This window comes from Hesperophylax consimilis, chromosome 12 (assembly GCF_061612785.1).
Source record: "Hesperophylax consimilis isolate HC1 chromosome 12, BYU_Hcon_1.0, whole genome shotgun sequence".
Taxonomy (NCBI): Eukaryota; Metazoa; Arthropoda; class Insecta; order Trichoptera; family Limnephilidae; genus Hesperophylax; species Hesperophylax consimilis.
The window spans coordinates 33,329,834-33,347,309 of record NC_142847.1 but is presented as its reverse complement, the minus strand read 5'-3'; the positions used below and the strand labels follow the sequence as shown (position 1 = coordinate 33,347,309).

At 34.6% G+C, this 17,476-nt stretch overlaps 1 protein-coding gene across 4 annotated transcripts in view; it reads right to left on the bottom strand.

Moving 5' to 3' along the window:
• Window positions 1–17,476, bottom strand: part of wge (BAH domain and coiled-coil containing protein winged eye) — a 335,305-nt gene that overhangs the window by 47,472 nt on the left and 270,357 nt on the right. For all 4 annotated transcript variants that reach the window (XM_089638347.1, XM_089638346.1, XM_089638348.1 and 1 more), the window contains one exon: window positions 12,659–12,787. In XM_089638347.1, the coding sequence (XP_089494473.1) occupies window positions 12,659–12,787 (129 nt within the window). The remainder of the gene's footprint in view (window positions 1–12,658; window positions 12,788–17,476) is intronic.

Below are 17,476 nucleotides of genomic sequence, written 5' to 3'. Positions count from 1 at the left end.
ATTAAATGGTCCAATACAGATTTAGATAACTTAGAAAGATTAATTAGAACTACGCTAACAAAGTTTAATTGCCATCATCCAAATTCAGCTATAGAACGAATTAATTTACCTAGAAATTTAGGAGGTAGAGGTATAGTCAAAATAACTTCTTTGAAACATAATCAGGTAGAAATGCTAAGAACTTTTTTCCATAGGAAAGCTCATGGCTCAGAAATGCACAAAATAATTTGCAAGGCAGATAGAAATTTTACACCTTTAAATTTATACGATGAGAATGCCAACATTTTTATAAATCCCAACCAGGAATTATTAGATTCCTGGTCAAATAAAATTTTACACGCAAAACACTTCAATTATCTCAACCAAACGTATGTTGACAAATTTTCGTCAAACAAATGGTTGAGTATTGGAGAGTTGAGCGCAGAAATAGAAGGATTTATGCTTGCCATTCAGTATAGAGTCATTAATACTAAAAATTATAGGAAGCATATAATCAAAGATACAAATCAAATTGATGATTTATGTAGAAAATGTTTGGCTTTTCCGGAAACTATAGAACATATTATATCGGAATGTTCTATATTAGCACCGTCCAAATATACATTTAGGCACAATCAAGTTTTAAAAATAATTCACCAAAGTTTGGTAATTAAACATAACTTGATTGACTGCCGTAATATAATACCATATTATGAATACGAACCAAATTCATTTTTAGAAAACGAATTTTATAAAATATATTATGATAAAACTATACTAACAGACCGAACGATTAGACATAATAGACCCGATATAGTTTTACATGACAAAATTTAAAAAAATCACTTATATCATTGATGTCGCTATTCCAAATTCCTGTAATATTCAAAAATCTGTTAATGAAAAAATAAGAAAATACACAGATTTAGGAAATGAAATTAAAAGAATTTGGCATTCTCAGACTATAAAAATATTACCGTTCGTTATTTCGGCTAATGGCATTATACCTAGCTCTCTCATTAAAAATTTAGGCGTATTAGATCTATCAAAAAATGTATATATAAAGATGCAAAAGTCGGTCATTTTGAATACATGTAGGATAACGAAAGATTTTTTAAATATTTATGTTGAGGGATCAGTAGGATTTATAGGCCCTGTTAGAAGTTTTACCGAGCCGAACCCTCTGATATGAAAATATCTGGAGTCGGTGAATTTTTTTTCCCATTTGATCTCTGGTGAGTTGACGTGGTGTTGTTCTTGTATTGTTTTGTATTTATTTTACTTATATAATGCACTTGCATTGTGTTGATTGACTAGCTGATCATTTGTGGAAAAGTGAGTGGAAAGGTTTAGTTTTTCCTATGGGGAAGATTTAACCCGGACAACAAAATCGGAAGCATAAAAAATAATAATAATAATTGGATAATTTGTAGAGCGCCGTTTTTGTGAAAAATCACCTCAAACGCGTTGTACAATTTATTTCCCCTTACGTAGATGGCGATAAGGTTTCAATTCCCGCGTAACACCATCCGCCTGTTTTGATTTATGCAAGAAAAAAACATGGTCAAAAAGTGCCTTTTATTTTATTTTGTGGATGTTAAGGCATAAATATTTTTTTTCGATAATTTTATAAATAACTTAATTTGCCACATTATACAGTAAAATCATAAACCGAAAATGGGTTCATAAGTAGGAGATTTTGAACTTTAAAGCAGTTTTCATAGGCCTTTACATTATTTTTTTCTGGGCTTATGAAAAGACTTATCTAAAAAATACTCGATTATTTCAAAGGCCAAGATGTATTCTACTCGCAGTATTTAATTAAAGCATCTGAAACATTTCTAAGCGACCAAATTTTCAAACCAAAAACAGATGATTTTGCATTACTTACTACGTATGGCATCGCCTTAAGGTAGAGAACGCATACTCTCACGCAAGCTGTCTTCTGTTTGCAAACTTTTCTTCACTAACCTTCCTTTGATCAATTGATCAACCACCCTTGACGTGATGCTTTACAAAAACGGCGCTTTAAAAATTAGAAAAACATTTTCCCTCTCACTAATAAACGTGTTTAAATTTAAACAAACCTTATTAGTAAGGCTTGAAATATAAGGGAGGTCTTTATTCAACAAGTGGAACGGCTGCGCGGCCCTTTTCATACAAAACTAGTTTTGGATTTCAGGCTAAAATATTCAACTGTACTGAATATTTTTATAAATCAAATTGATGACTTATGAAATATAACATTTAAATTAAAACTGATTAAAAAGCATTTTGATGGGCTTAAATTAAAATTGACCCACTGTAACACAAATTCATCTTGTATATTAAAAAATTCTTACAAACACCTTTTTTACGAGGTTTTATTTTTCATTTTATATTTCACAGTACACTAACTTCGGGAGGTGATTCTACATGATGATAGAAGTAAAAAAGATGAATAACTTTTCTCGAAATTCCAAGAATATACATATTTTTCCATACAAACAATTCAGCTTTTTCACCTAAAAACTACCTTAAAACGTTGGAATTTGGAAAAACTTATTTATCTTTTTTTTTTATTTCTACCACACGTAGAAAACTTACTGATAAGAAATACATACATTGTTAATTTGTTAAAAACTGGTAAAATAATTTGTTTTCCTGTTAAAAACGGGACTGGACGCCTATAACTAATGATTTGACAAATTTTGATAACAAACTATCAGTAAAGCACGAATATGTTATGAGGAAGTTGGAACACGTGTTCTAAAAATAATAATATTGTCGCACTTATATACAGTCACATTGAAATGGTCATGCAGTCACATTTTTAACAGTATCTTGATAAAAAGACCCGTACTCATTTTTCTCCGTGCATCATGTAGAATCACCTCCCGAAGTTAGTGCACTTTACTGCCGGACCCTGTATCAATACAGTAACTTATTACTATTAATTTATTTATAACTAACTATTACCTAACTCGTAAAAAATTGTCATAGTATTCATGAAAAATCAAATTGCTTAAGGTTAAACGCAACGCTCGTTGTATTCTACGTGTTCACAGATGGCGTTAATTAATTAATTTTGTTTAAATACGCTTTTGCAAGGTATTGCTTTACAATATTAAGACAAATTATTTGTTTGCGCCCTCATATACGCAATATGAATATGAATCAATAGTTTTGTTCGTTTAAAGACTTAATTCTTTCGAGAAAGGCACACAAATACAATATTTTACCGATGATTCAATCCAATATTGTATTTGTATGCCTTTCTCGATAGAATTGAGTTTTTATATGGACGAAACTATTTATTCATATTCATATTGCGTATATGAGGGCGCAAACAAATAATTTGTCTTAATATTGTAAAGCAATACCTTGCAAAAGCGTATTTAACTCTTAAACCCTACCTGGGGTACTGCAGTACCCCCCTGGTGTTTAAAATATCAACAATTTTAACAATATCGCACTGTTGCAAAAATCGCTCTAGCTAATCTACTCTCGATAATTGGCGCGTAAGTACGTCAGAAAGCCATGACCGCCCGGCAAGTGCAGTCGCGTCCACAGGTGTTCCGGGGTACCCCAGTACCCCGTGGTAGGAATAGTGTTAGTTCTTCCTTCCAGTTATACTTGAATTACTGAAGTTGTTTTTCGACATCTCTCTGGTAATTTTACACATTATTTATGATTTACTTTATTTTGTGATAATGGTTAGGTAACAGTGTTGATAGGGAGGGCCTGCGCCCAATAACGAGACATTCATGGACTAATAATGTGTTATGAATGTAATGACAGTGTATGCAGTGTAATGAGATATGACAATTAACAATTGGTTCACGTCTATACCCACAGCCAAGAAATTATTGGAAAAAGGGATAACATTAGTTGGAACTGTAATGAAAAATAAACGAGAAATTCCTCCGGTTTTCTTGGACACTAAAAATCGAGAGAGATGCACATCAATATTTGCCTATGACGGACCTCTCACACTTTTGTCGTATTGTCCTCTGAAGTCAGCTAAAAAGAAAGTTGTAATTATGCTGTCCACCATGCATGACAGCCCTGACAAGGATAATGAAGTGTACCTTCCAGAAATAATACATTTCTATAATAAAACCAAATGCGGAGTGGATGTGCTCAACCATCTTTGTAAGAAGTACTCGACGTCCAGGAAGACCAAAAGGTGGCCCATGTTTCTCTTCTACGGGTTGCTAAATGCTGTTGATGTCAACTCTTGGGTCTTATTCAAGCTGTCAACTAACATTGATAAAGAGAAAATCACCAGGCGGCGTGAATTTCTAAGAGTTTGTCAATGGCACTCATAAAGCCTCATATGAGAGCAAAATTACAATAGGAAAGTTTACCCCGGGATATCAGAGAAACTATACGTGCAGTCTTGAATATTTATATTGAAGATCATAGGCCGGTCCCTGATAATCCCAAACCTGGTCGCTGCTGCTTTTGTCCGCGAACATAGGACATTAAATCTTGATCTGTCTGTAACACTTGCCGCAGCCATATTTGTGCTGACCATTTTTACAAAATCAGTCCTTCATGTAAAGGCAAATATGTCTATTAGTTTTTATTAATAAATTTTATTGTCTTTTCATATTACTTTGCCATAATAAAAATAATATTTAAAGAAATATCAAAAACTTCTATTTTATTAATCTTTTTTGCGCGGGGTACTTCAGTACCCCGTGGTAGGAATAATTACATTCCCAGAGTGGTAGGGTTTAAGAGTTAAACAAAATTAATTAATTAACGCCATCTGTGAACACGTAGAATACAACGAGCGTTGCGTTTAACCTTAACGGCCTATATTTTATAATTTAAAACATAAATAAATAATAACTAGCTCACATACATACTAGATATTTGCTATACGTTTAGATTTTTTTGTTAATTATTTAGTTTAGTTTTATTTTGGCTTTAAAAACATAATTAAGTTTTGAATGAAAAAGGCCGCGCAGTCGTTCCTCTGGCAATACCTACACTGCAAAATGCTGAAATGCAAAGATGGCAAGCACTCCACAGATAATCTCCAGATCTGTACAGATTTGGAAGAAAACTGAATTTTCGATCACTAGACCCCACCAGAGCGCCAATAAAATTGATTACCCGTTCGAGAAAGATTTTTAAAATAAAAGATAGATCTATTACACCCGATGTAAGGAAAAATTGAGCTTACTTCGGGCATGCAATAATAATACCTACCGTCATTGATTACACAGATAGTGAATACGCTCCACATTAAAACTTCCAAAACATTAGAAAATTGCAAGTAAACACAACATAAAGTGTCGAAGTAGTTAAATCACTTCATCTTCGAAATATTCAATCAGTTAGATTTTTAAATTATCGTGTGTGCTGTGCAGTGCTGTGTTTTAAAAATATTAAAATAACAATTTTCAACTGGTAAACATACCAAACGCGCAGGCGCATTATCAGTCCGTCATTACTATCGCCATTGGTCGAAAGTGTCGTCACTTTTGAATAGTGCTAAACAGTTTGCGGGAAACAGGCGTTTGTGTATAAACTAATTACGAATAAAGTTAACATATTTTTAACTCTTTTTAAATAAATTTTAATATGGATTTAAACGAGAACTCTCTTAACTATATGACCAAGGCCAAGGATCTACTCTGTTCGCTGATAAAAATTATTAATGACCCCGGCAACAAATTTACGAAGGAGCAAATGGGTAAAATTACCCCGATAACAACGGATCTGTTAGGAACCACAGGATTGATGGCTGTTCGTATGGGAATGTTGGAAGGAGAATTGTCAACATTAAAAAGTGTAACGGATACTCAGTCTATTGTTACTAACCCGACAAATACTTCATCTTCAATAAATGATTTGCTCGCAGAGGCCGAGGAAAGAAAAACCCGGTCAAAGAACATTATTTTATTTAATGTTCCCGAAAGTATTTCAGAATCAACAACAACAATTATTAAAATGGACAGCGATAAAGTAGTTTCAGCGATTAGTGATATAAATAATGAATTAATACCGAGTGTGGTTAAGTCGTACAGACTTGGTGTAAAAAAGTCCAACAAAATTAGACCGATTAAGGTCGAATTCAATGACTCTGTCTCGGCTCGTGAGGTTTTGACCAGGAACGCAAAACTGAAAAACGGTATAAAGGCCAGTAACGACCAAACACCATTGCAGAGGACTCAACTTCTAGATTTACGCCAACAACTCGAGACGAGGAAGAACAACGGTGAAACCAATATAACTATCAAATATGTGAACTCTGTACCTAAAATTATTGAATGTGCGCCAAAAAACTGAAACAACAAAAAATAAAATGCTACTACCAAAATGTGAGAGGGATCCGCACTAAACTTCCCATGTTGCTGACTTCGGCGGCAACTATCAGCAGTGATATCTTCATTTTAACCGAAACATGGCTCGACTCAGGAATCAATTCCGCCGAATTAGGCTTCCCTAATTTCAACATCTACCGTATGGATAGGAATTCTAAAACAAGTGCCAAAACGAGAGGAGGTGGTGTAGCCATTGCTATCTCAAAAAATCTCAGTTCTTCAAAAATATCCACAAAAAACACATCCATCGAGCAACTATTTGTCAATGTGAACACTTCTAGAGGTAAAATAATAGTGGGATGTGCATACTTACCTCCGATTCTGATGTCCAAAGCTACAGCAATCACTGCGACGAGGTTGAATCAATTTGTGCTAAATATCCTAATACTAAACTACTTCTAGTTGGTGATTACAATCTGCCACATTATGATTGGTGTAATATGAATTCTGTCAATTCTTGTTCTAATGTTAATATTCGTGTTATTAGAGATATGGCACTGTTCTTAGGTCTAACACAGTGTAATAATGTTCTTAATATAGGAGGTCGTACGTTGGATTTGGCACTGTCAAATGTGTCTGACATCTGTGTTGTGAGAAGTACCGAAATTCTATTACCTGTCGATGTTTACCATCCACCACTAGAAATATGCATGTCCAATCTTAAACCAATTCCTATCGTAAAAAAGGTAGTAGAAACTCGAAATTTCAAAAAAGCTGACTATGTTAAAATTTCAAATTTCCTTAAACAGACTGACTGGTCATTCTTTGATAGCGACGATGATATTAATGTACACCTTAAAAAATTTTACTTCATCGTTAATTCTGCAATTGAACAATTTGTTCCTTTAACGACTTACAGAGAAACTCTATACCCAAAATGGTTCTCAAAAGACCTGATAGACTTAATTTACCTCAAAAAATTATCTCATAAGAGATTCAAACAAAGTCGCCTGGCCATCGATTATACTGCGTTTCAAAAATTGAGGGCAGAGTGCAATAAGCTCTCCGCAAAATGTTACAAAAATTACATTAGTGATGTTGAAGGCTCTATCATGGACGACTCAAATTTCTTTTGGAAATATGTTAAATCCCAAAAAGAAAATGGTACTTACATACCTAGTAGTGTGTCATTCGATTCTAAATTATCCCAAAATCTTCAGGAAACTGTTAATCTTTTTGCTGATTTTTTTAGCGGCGTTTACATTAATGCAAGTGAAGACAGCAATATTTCGTGCTTTGATTTGGTTGAAACTCTTGATATATCTGACTGTAATGTAACCATAGACGATATTATATCTAAGCTGAAGAGTCTTGATTCCCGAAAATCCGCAGGACCTGATAATGTTCCGCCCAGGTTTTTAGTAAATTGTATGCATACATTGTCATATCCTATTCATAAGTTATTTACAAAGTCACTCTCATCAGGTGTATTCCCGGACCTTTGGAAGTTTAGTCTTTTAACGCCCATTTTCAAAAAAGGTAATAAGAGCGAAGTAACAAATTATAGGCCAATATGTATAATGTCTACTTTACCCAAACTTTTTGAAAGCCTAGTACTAGATAAGTTGATATCCCGAATCAATCGAACCATCTCTCCCCTTCAACATGGATTCATTAAAGGTAGATCTACTCTTACCAATTTGATATTGTACACGAATGATATTGTTAATGCCCTTAATGCATCACATCAAACTGATTCCATATATACTGACTTCAGTAAGGCATTTGATAAAGTAAACCACAAAATATTATTACGTAAACTAAAATTGTTGGGAATAAGAGGGAGCATGTTGGAATGGTTTAAGAGTTATCTATTAGGAAGGTACTTAGCAGTCAAGATAGATTCGTTTACTTCTTATACATTTGCTGCCTCGAGCGGAGTACCACAGGGATCTCACTTGGGCCCAATATTATTTTGTTTGTTTATCAATGATATTGTTAATATTTTTACTAATGTTAAAGTCCTGTTATTTGCCGACGATCTGAAGATATACAGAATAATCAAAGACGATGACGATCGCGCAATTTTGCAGTTGAACCTTAATAAACTATGTGCGTGGTGTTCTGTCAATGATTTGCAACTAAATTTAGGTAAATGCCAGATTATCAGTTTTTACAAAGGCAAAAATCCACTTAATTTTTCCTATTTTATGAATGGTGCTAATCTTCTTCGTGTATCACAGATTCGTGATCTTGGTGTTATATTCCACGAGAGTCTACAGTTTAACGAACACATCGATGAAATAACAAGCGATGCGATGAGAATACTAGGTTTTATTTTGAGAATGGGAGCAAATTTTAAAAGTATGTCAACATTAAAACATCTGTATTGCTCGTTAGTACGAAGCAAATTAGAATACAATTCCACCGTATGGTCACCGTACTACAAGGTCCATTCTCAATCATTAGAAAAGGTACAAAATAAATTCCTTCGGTACATTAATTTTAAAATGAAAATTCCAATCGAATTTATAAATTACAATAACTTGCTTGCTGAAACTAAACTTCTTAAATTATCTGATAGAAGAGTGTTAATTGATTTGCTATTTTTATTCAAAATTATTAAATCTTTAATTGACAGCCCTAATTTGTTGGAACTTATTTGCATTAATGTTCCTGCTAGGCAAACTCGCAGTAAAGATACTTTTAAATTTAACAAGAACCTCAACACTAATTATTCTATTTTTTCACCAATTCCTAGAATTCACAACCTTGCGAATAAATACTGTGAACTTATAGATATGTTTGGTTTTGACAATTTTGTGAGCTTTAAAAGGCAACTTATTTCGATTTTATCGGCTAATAATTAACTTTTATAGCTTTAATAATTTTATTACATCTTCTCCCATTCGAAACCTTTCAAGTAAATTATATCCATATTTGTTTGTTTTTTATTTGCTCTACTATACACTTATAATTGTATGCATATACCTACTAACTACTTTTTATACATAACACTATGTTCCATCTCAGATCTTATTATTTCTTATTCATGTCGATATTGCTAAATTCTATTAGTTTTTGCTTTTTACAGGTGCAACTCTTATTTTGTTATTTTTTTTTTTTTTTTTTTTAAATCTCTGTTATAATGTTCTTTACCTCACGAGTAAGTTACACTCTAATTTATATTGGTTTATCGATTTGTTAAACTCACAATTAATACTGGGTTTAAACACACCCACTTACTTACTTTTTATGTTGAACTTTCTTTTACTTACTATTTCATGCTTGGGTATATTTTATATTGAATCCATCTTATTAGTGTTTTGCTAATTTGCACAAAATTTTATTATATGTGTTGCTTTCTTACAATTAACTCCATTTATCTTCTTATGTTCAATTATTGTAATCAATGTAAATGTATATTTTCATGTAAAAGCCCATTAGGGCGTAAATAAAATAATAAATAAATAAATGCCCATAACCAACGTCTATCGGTTTATCTCTTCAGTGGGTGGATGATAAAAATAACTATTAATTACTGTCACGCTTAACATTTTCCATTTCACTGATTTCCCCGAACACCTAAAATAGTACCACCGTTGATACTAAATAAATATGTTGGCTTTAGTCGTTATGAAGCACGAAATATAATAAATTCTAATAGAACAGAAAACACAATATAAAATGTACATTGTGTCTTAAAATGATGTATTCACTATTCGCACGCTGGTATTCTGAAATTCACAAATAATAATGGTTTGGTGTGCTTTCGAGAAATAATTGGCAATTAATCGGCTTGTACAATGCATTTCCATTTAATCGCGTTTTGGAGATTATTCAGTTATAGATCCGATTACGGCGATCATCGGTGACGTAACTTGCAGTGGCTTAGCGAGTGACTAGGTACTGGGTTATTTGGACAGCCATCCAGGGGCAAAGTCAAATGTGACTGGCAATTTATTCCAGACTTAATGTCCTGACGCTTCGAAAGCACGCTCACCGAACTTAGTATCTGGTCATCTGGTGAGCGTTTTGGTAACTTAAACCTTCCGAAAGTTAATTGCGTCGCTGATCTAAGTGTAGACTGTAGAGAATTCAATTTTCAGTACAGCAAAGTTTTGATAAGTACGTCGGAATCATTCTGTTGATTGAATTATGATTGAACAAGTATTATTAATTTAGTAGTTTGCAACTGTCGCCGTGACTGATGTTTCCCGTCTGCGGGCGTCTTTGAGAACAGTTTAAATATATTTTTGTTCGATGAGCAGAGAAGAGCCGTTTTGCGAAAATCGATTATCCGTTTTGCAGCAAAATACGCAATTTGGTGGTAAGAGGGAGCCACAGAGACGCTGCAGCGCGGTTCACAAGAGCCAAAGTGCACGAGTTGTTCGAAATTTTAATGTGTCAACCGTATTTTTTTTCGCAGTCATGTGGGTGCATTGTTAAGAGTTTTTTAGTCGTAAACGCCAAGAATTTTTGAAATATGAAGAAAGCCATAAAGAAAATGTTTATTGTCAAATAAATCTTCTGCACAGCGGTCGAAAGCTGCACGGGAGGAATGTTGTATCGTTCCATCAACGGCATTGAACATTGTAAAGAGAACACGCGAATTATATACGTTGAATATAAGGCCTGGACCCTACTGCGATTTCTAGGCGTGCGATTAATCGCGGCGACCAAATATCTAATGCGAGTTGTTTAGTCGCACGTGTGTTCTTTGCGTCCGTATTTGAAATACTGAGTTTCATTTTTGCGACTGAATAATCGTGCGACTCGATATCGTAGTGGAGTCCAGGTCAAAAGATAACAACTTTCAGTTAGTACAGGTTTATTTCAGACTAGCCAAAGCACGCATCGTTTTCCGGACTTTCGTCTGGTTTAAGGGGTGGGTAAAGGGGATGGGGTGGTTTTTAGAAATGTCGTTTTCGAAAAACCATCCTCTTATTTTTGTTGCGAAAATTTCATCAATTAAATATTGTACACCTGACATTCAAAACAAGACGAAGGTCACTGTCCACATGTGATTTATAAAAAAAGGGGCATGTGCCTAGTATGGTGGCTGTAGAAACAAAAAACTATAACCATTTAAATTTTTATGAATAAAGAAACTATGCCTGAAGCCCGGGTAACGCCGGGGACTTCAACTAGTCTTCTTCTAATAAAAATAAGAATTTCCCGGTGTGCGTTTATCTTTAAAATAAATCCTCAGTTTTGTTTCAAGATTGATGAAATTTTGCACACTTGACTTTCAAAATAGGAGGAAGGTCACTGTCGAAATGAGATTTATAAAACCACCCCGAACCCCCTTTCCCACCCTTAAAGAGGAATTTTGATACCTGTTGATGAAATTTTACACACTTGACGTTCAAAATAAGAGGACAATTAGGTACTGTCTACATCTGATTTCGAAAAACTCTGTTTAAAGCCCGGGCAACGCTGGGGACTTCAGGTAGTTATGTTTATTACATAATATTATTATAGAAAAAGATGGTGGACACAGAGGTACGAAATGCAGAACATATTGCACAAGAATGTCTACTCCACCAGTTTCACATCTGTGCTTTAATTTAGACTATGCTCTTTATTAGGTCATCCTTTGAAGATAAAGGTCACACACAACATGTTAGAATAGTTTTATCGTAGAAGAATGTCCACTCCACCAGTTTCTCTGAGGGAAATATTTGCTTAATCAATAATCCAAATGCTGTCGATTGGGTGAAAAATCTCAGCATTCCACTTTGTCCTCCGCCAACACTCCTTTACCATTCGAAGAAGAAGAATTTCATATGCAGATGTGTTGTAAAGTTAAACGTGTAGGTGAGAAGAAACGTTAAAGAAAAATTAGAACCGAACCTATCCAAAATCGTGCAGTGATCAAAAGCATCCAAAGATTATAGAATACAAGTTATATTTCTCTAACGTCTAGGTGTTGAAAGCTATGTAAGTTGTAACATCACTCTCTCTCTTCGTCAAACGACGCATGTACGAAAGAGAGGTTACAAGTTACACCACGAAGTTCATCAGCGGTAAATTGCATTTCATTCTGCCAAAGGATATCAAATTCTGGCCAGGATATCAAAAGAAAATAAGTAGGTATGTAATAATAATAATAATAACATGGAATTTATATAGCGCAGTTTAGTGTCATTTCACTTCAAGTGCGCTTAACTAATCGTATAACAAACTTTAAAAAAAAGGTAATTCAGTATTAATGGTTCTTAAAATTATTCCTACAGTGTGCCTTACCCAATACAGATCTAATATTATAACACTAAATACACTTATACAAAGTGATGACAAAACTTAGAATAACAATAACAGTAGGACAGGACAAAACACGAATATTAAAACTAATACATAACATAAAACAGGAGGCAGTTTGTGCTCAGAAATGAGAATTTTAATGCGCGACTTACCCATATCAGCGAACCTGGGCAGTTGGTCCTTGGCGGAGGGCGGCAAAGGCGCGGGCAGCATGCCTCCGCCCCCGCCCAACTCGTGGGGCAGCCGCTGCCGGGCCACCGCTATGCCCACAGGGATATTGCCTGCAAACATCGATACTGGTTAGAAACACTGAAAACCGCAAGAAAATCGTAAACATCGAAAACGTCGTATTTCACACTTCAAAAAAGTTGTACAGCTTTATAAGATCTGTGTTCAAATTGAAGAGGATGATTAGTAGGTAACTAATTAGAATTAAGTAAACTTTCTTGGAAAATTGTTCAAAAATTATAAATTGTCGGCAGAGAACAATAAAAGTCGGACTTAATTCAAACATTTCAGAGGATTGTTAACATTTTGACTGATAAATTCTTGGAAAAAGTAATGATGTACATATTGTATACTGTAGGCAACTCTCAAAAAATAAATCTTAATTGAAATTCCCAAGTAAGAAAACAGGTAGGTAGACGGTACAATTGAATAAATAAAGATTCTCAAAATAATTATAAAATAACAGAAAAATGTCTAAGTTTGCATTTAGAAACGATCAGTTCTGATCCAATTATCAGGAAACATTATGATAAGACTATTTCTATTTCCGGCAGCGATATCATTCAAAAAACATCAGTCTAACTTCTCGGTGTCAATCTAGATTCGGACTTTTCGCTTAAAAGTCAAATAAATAGGCCCCGGTTTTTTTCACAACTCAAGTCAGCCCGAAGAAACCTTTCTACAGAGGCAACAAAACTACTAATCAACTCTTACTTAGTCTCACGTCTCGATTACTGCAACGGCATTTATGCCAGCCTTCCAAAATATCAAACCGACAAACTTCGATCCGTGTTTAATGCAGCGGCACGGCTCATAACCCGGGTCTCCAAATATTCGCACGTTTCAGAACATCTTCGTAACCTTCACTGGTTTAAATGCCCTGGAAGAATGCATTACAAATTGTGCTGGATGCGCCCTTGAGATGATTTTGCACAAAAATGGTGCTATACAAATCATCCAAATATTATGGTGTTTAAATCCATCAATAAAATGGCCCCCACCTTGCATCTCTGGACTATGCGTCCTGGAAAACACTGGTCTGAGATCAGCAACATCATCAGCTGTAGGCAGACTGATTACTCAGCACAAGCCAAATACTAAGTTTAGTAATCGCGCTTTCGGAGTATCTGGGTATTTCGGTGTATGTTAGGTCTATGTGTCTGAAGTAAGGCCAATTTAAACTTAGCGTGAAACTGTAATTAAACATTTAAATATAGATAAACAGACGATCAATTTCATTGACCTGTCTGGGGCCTGGGAGTCGAAATTGGCGACATCAGTTTTCAGGACTTAGTCCCCTATCAATTGAAACGAATACTTGAATCTGGTTCAAATACGGTGTACGGAAACTCGTGGTCCAAGCGGTAAACTTGTGAATCTACATCACATAAACAGAAAACAAAAAAAATCGATAATTTTTTTAAAAAACTTTTTCATTAAAATCGATTCCAAATGTGATATCAGTTTCCCGCTTTCACAGTGTATTTTTGACGATTTTGTGATTTTTGTATGTGATCAGATTACCGTACAAGAGTCCCGACTGCCCGGAGCCAGTGGGATTTTGGTATCCCCAACTAGAGCATATTGTGAGACTGAAGGGAGTGGAAGGAGATGGGTAAGATTGTGAGAAGTCATAGCTATTCAGATCTGACCAGTGAACATGGTTTATAACAATGTATACAAAAAAACCACAACAGATGTGACCAGGAAAACATAAAGATCAGCAGGATAAACGAAACAAGACGTTACATACAGCTTTCCCGAACATCAAAACTCCGTGTCCAGATGTGCTCCTATCCTCCAATCTAGAGGGAGATTCGACATTTAGATCGCTGCTACAGTCTTCTGACACAAGTTCGGGTCAACATGTCGCCGCAAGATACAACATTTCTTATATAGAAACAACTTCTTTAATCTCATTTTGATCTTAATGTTTTGCAGCGACACAATACCTATTATTATGTCGTAACTGATATCTATAGTTTTTATCCGATCATCGGTAAAGATGGCAACCAATATTGGAATTTGAACTTGTTCACTTATCTTGACCAGCAGAATTTGTGTGGTGAAGAACCAAAGAACGCTGAGTTCTGGTCTTACGATTATGCGAAAAAACTATACCAAGAAATTAACTTATTAGAAAATTGTACGCATATAACATATGCCTTTTAATCTGCAACGTACAAAATGGACTTACACAGGCCAACACAACATTTATAAAAACGTCACAAGTACACGAACACTATACAAGACAAGGTAATAAATTATAGATCCACTGTTACTAATTAGATTCTTACACGCCCGTAAAACGTTGGTGTGGTAAATCCGGCCTTGAGCTTCGTTTAAGACCGTTTTAACCAAACAAACGCCATGGTAATAAGTTAAGTTTTTCAGTGTTCCGACCTTACGCGCCGCGTAATATTTATGTGCACCACGTTATTTAGTAAGGCTGTATGTAAAACAGCAAATACTAAAAGTGGTAAAAGAAGCATAGACCATCAGGGCATACACATTTACAATCTCCTTCCCGAAAGCCTCAAAACGGAGAATCGAATAAATATATATTTTTAAACGGTTTAATCTTAAGATAAACAAACAAAATTATAATTTACTTTAAGGCGAAGCTTAGTGCTAAATCACTATTTTGATTAATCTTTATAACGAATTGGTGAACATTATGAATACCAAAAAATATGCTTTAGATAAATTGAAGGTTTTCCTATCGCTTCGCTTGAGTAGAATACAAATAAAAAAATAAATTACTAAATAAAAAATATAAATTAAACTACTTTAAAAAAATACATTATTATAGCTAAGAGATTATCTGTGACAGTTTCACTTGATTAACTTTTTTGCTTTCTTATAAAATTATTTAGAAAATAAATAAAAACCAGTTTTTTGCTAGAAATCGAACGTTTCTAGAATCCTTTGGCAAGCGATTTTATTGCCTATTACCTACGATATAAGGTATACCAAGAATATACAGATTTTTGGCTTGTAGCTTCCTCTTAACGTGGACTATATTTTTGACATAAACATTATATTATACAGGCGAATCCGGGTAGTAACTACTAGAAATATAATGAAAGTATCTTTATATCGCAAGGTAAATGGAAAAATTATAAGAACACCATCGTAGTCGTTTTTTCGCTATAATTTATAAAAAAATCAATTCATCATTGTGATTTTCGCGTAGAGTGGAGTGCCCTTGTAAAGTTAAGCGCTGTTCACACACGTAAGAAGTCAGAACGAATTCCCAACATTAGTATAATAGTATTTTATATCGTCCCACACCGACATCAACGGCTGCTGAAGCCATAACTAACGGTTCCTCTGTTATTTATTCTGATCGCGTGTCAATCCATCCCATATAAATATTTCGCGATGGTGGCACATACTGCATCATACTCACAGCCAGAGAGATGTAATACACGAGATTGATTTTTGTGACACAATAAATAATGAGCCCATAACTATCAGTGAAGAGTGAAAAAAATTATCACGCCATTAGGTGTTAAGTTACGAACTAGTGAATTTCTGGTATGATTTGAGACAGCCAAAGGTGTTATAGTGATTTGTTTTTGGGGTATTATGCCGTGTTGCGCTACCTCCTTCTTAAGCCAACGTTTCGGACAGCATGGCAGTGTCCATCATCAGGGCAGATGTGTAATCATTTCCTTAAAAAACCTTTACTTAACTTTGTATTTAACCTTTACCACTTAACATATCTGCCCCGATGATGGACACTGCAATGCTGTCCGAAACGTTGGCTAAAGAAAGAGGTAGCGCAACACGGCATAATACCCAAAAACAATTCACTATAATAGTGAATTTCTATATTTTGTTAGTAGTTTTTATTTAATTAATTTGTGTACTTTAAGTAATTTAAACTGTTTTAAATATGTGAAATGCTTTTTGAAAGTTCTTTCGGTATGAAGAATATCTGCTACATCTGAATATTGGTTACCCAAGCTGTGTAAGTGTGTTAACTGTGTAGTTTATAAACGATTTGGAATTAACTATTGGTAAAAGGAAAAATTAAAATATTGTATTCGTAACCCGGGAATGATACTTGAGAAAAATGTCATCTAACTTTTTAATTCTAAATACTTCTAAGCTTAGGAATAACTAACTGTTCAGGATTCGACATTTTTGAAAGTAGGATGGATAGGAGGATCACCTAGTTATTTATATGTATGTCAGTGCTCGCAGGCCATTTATCATTATTTATCACAGAGGCATGGCCGTAGAGTAGGTAGTTTATTATTCTGCCATGATGGAAGTGCATGGAATTGTCTTCTGCGGGGGCAGCCATCATCTGCCGTAACAATGCTGCCCGTAAATTGTGCCGTGAATAATGCGCGGTACACGCAGCAGTCAGAGAACCGCACCCAACACCATTGAAACAGAATATGCGTGTCTCAATAATAAGCGCCCGGTGTGCCCAATCTAATCCATTTTTATTTTATTTTTTTTTATCAAAAATTACAATGAGCTAACTTATATGTACTAGTATATTTTTTTTATCGTTATGGTTAGTTTTGATAGATAAAATGATTTTCAAAGTTTTAATTTTTCGGATAATATGGACGTGACCTGTGACGTGACCAGTCTCAAAAAGCCTACATTTTGTTCAACCGGCGTTGTATTTGTTTGGGAGTCGTGACGTTTTTTTATTCTTAAAATTACCCGCTTTTAACATTGAAAACACTAACACTAGGTAAAATGATAGCATCTCGTCA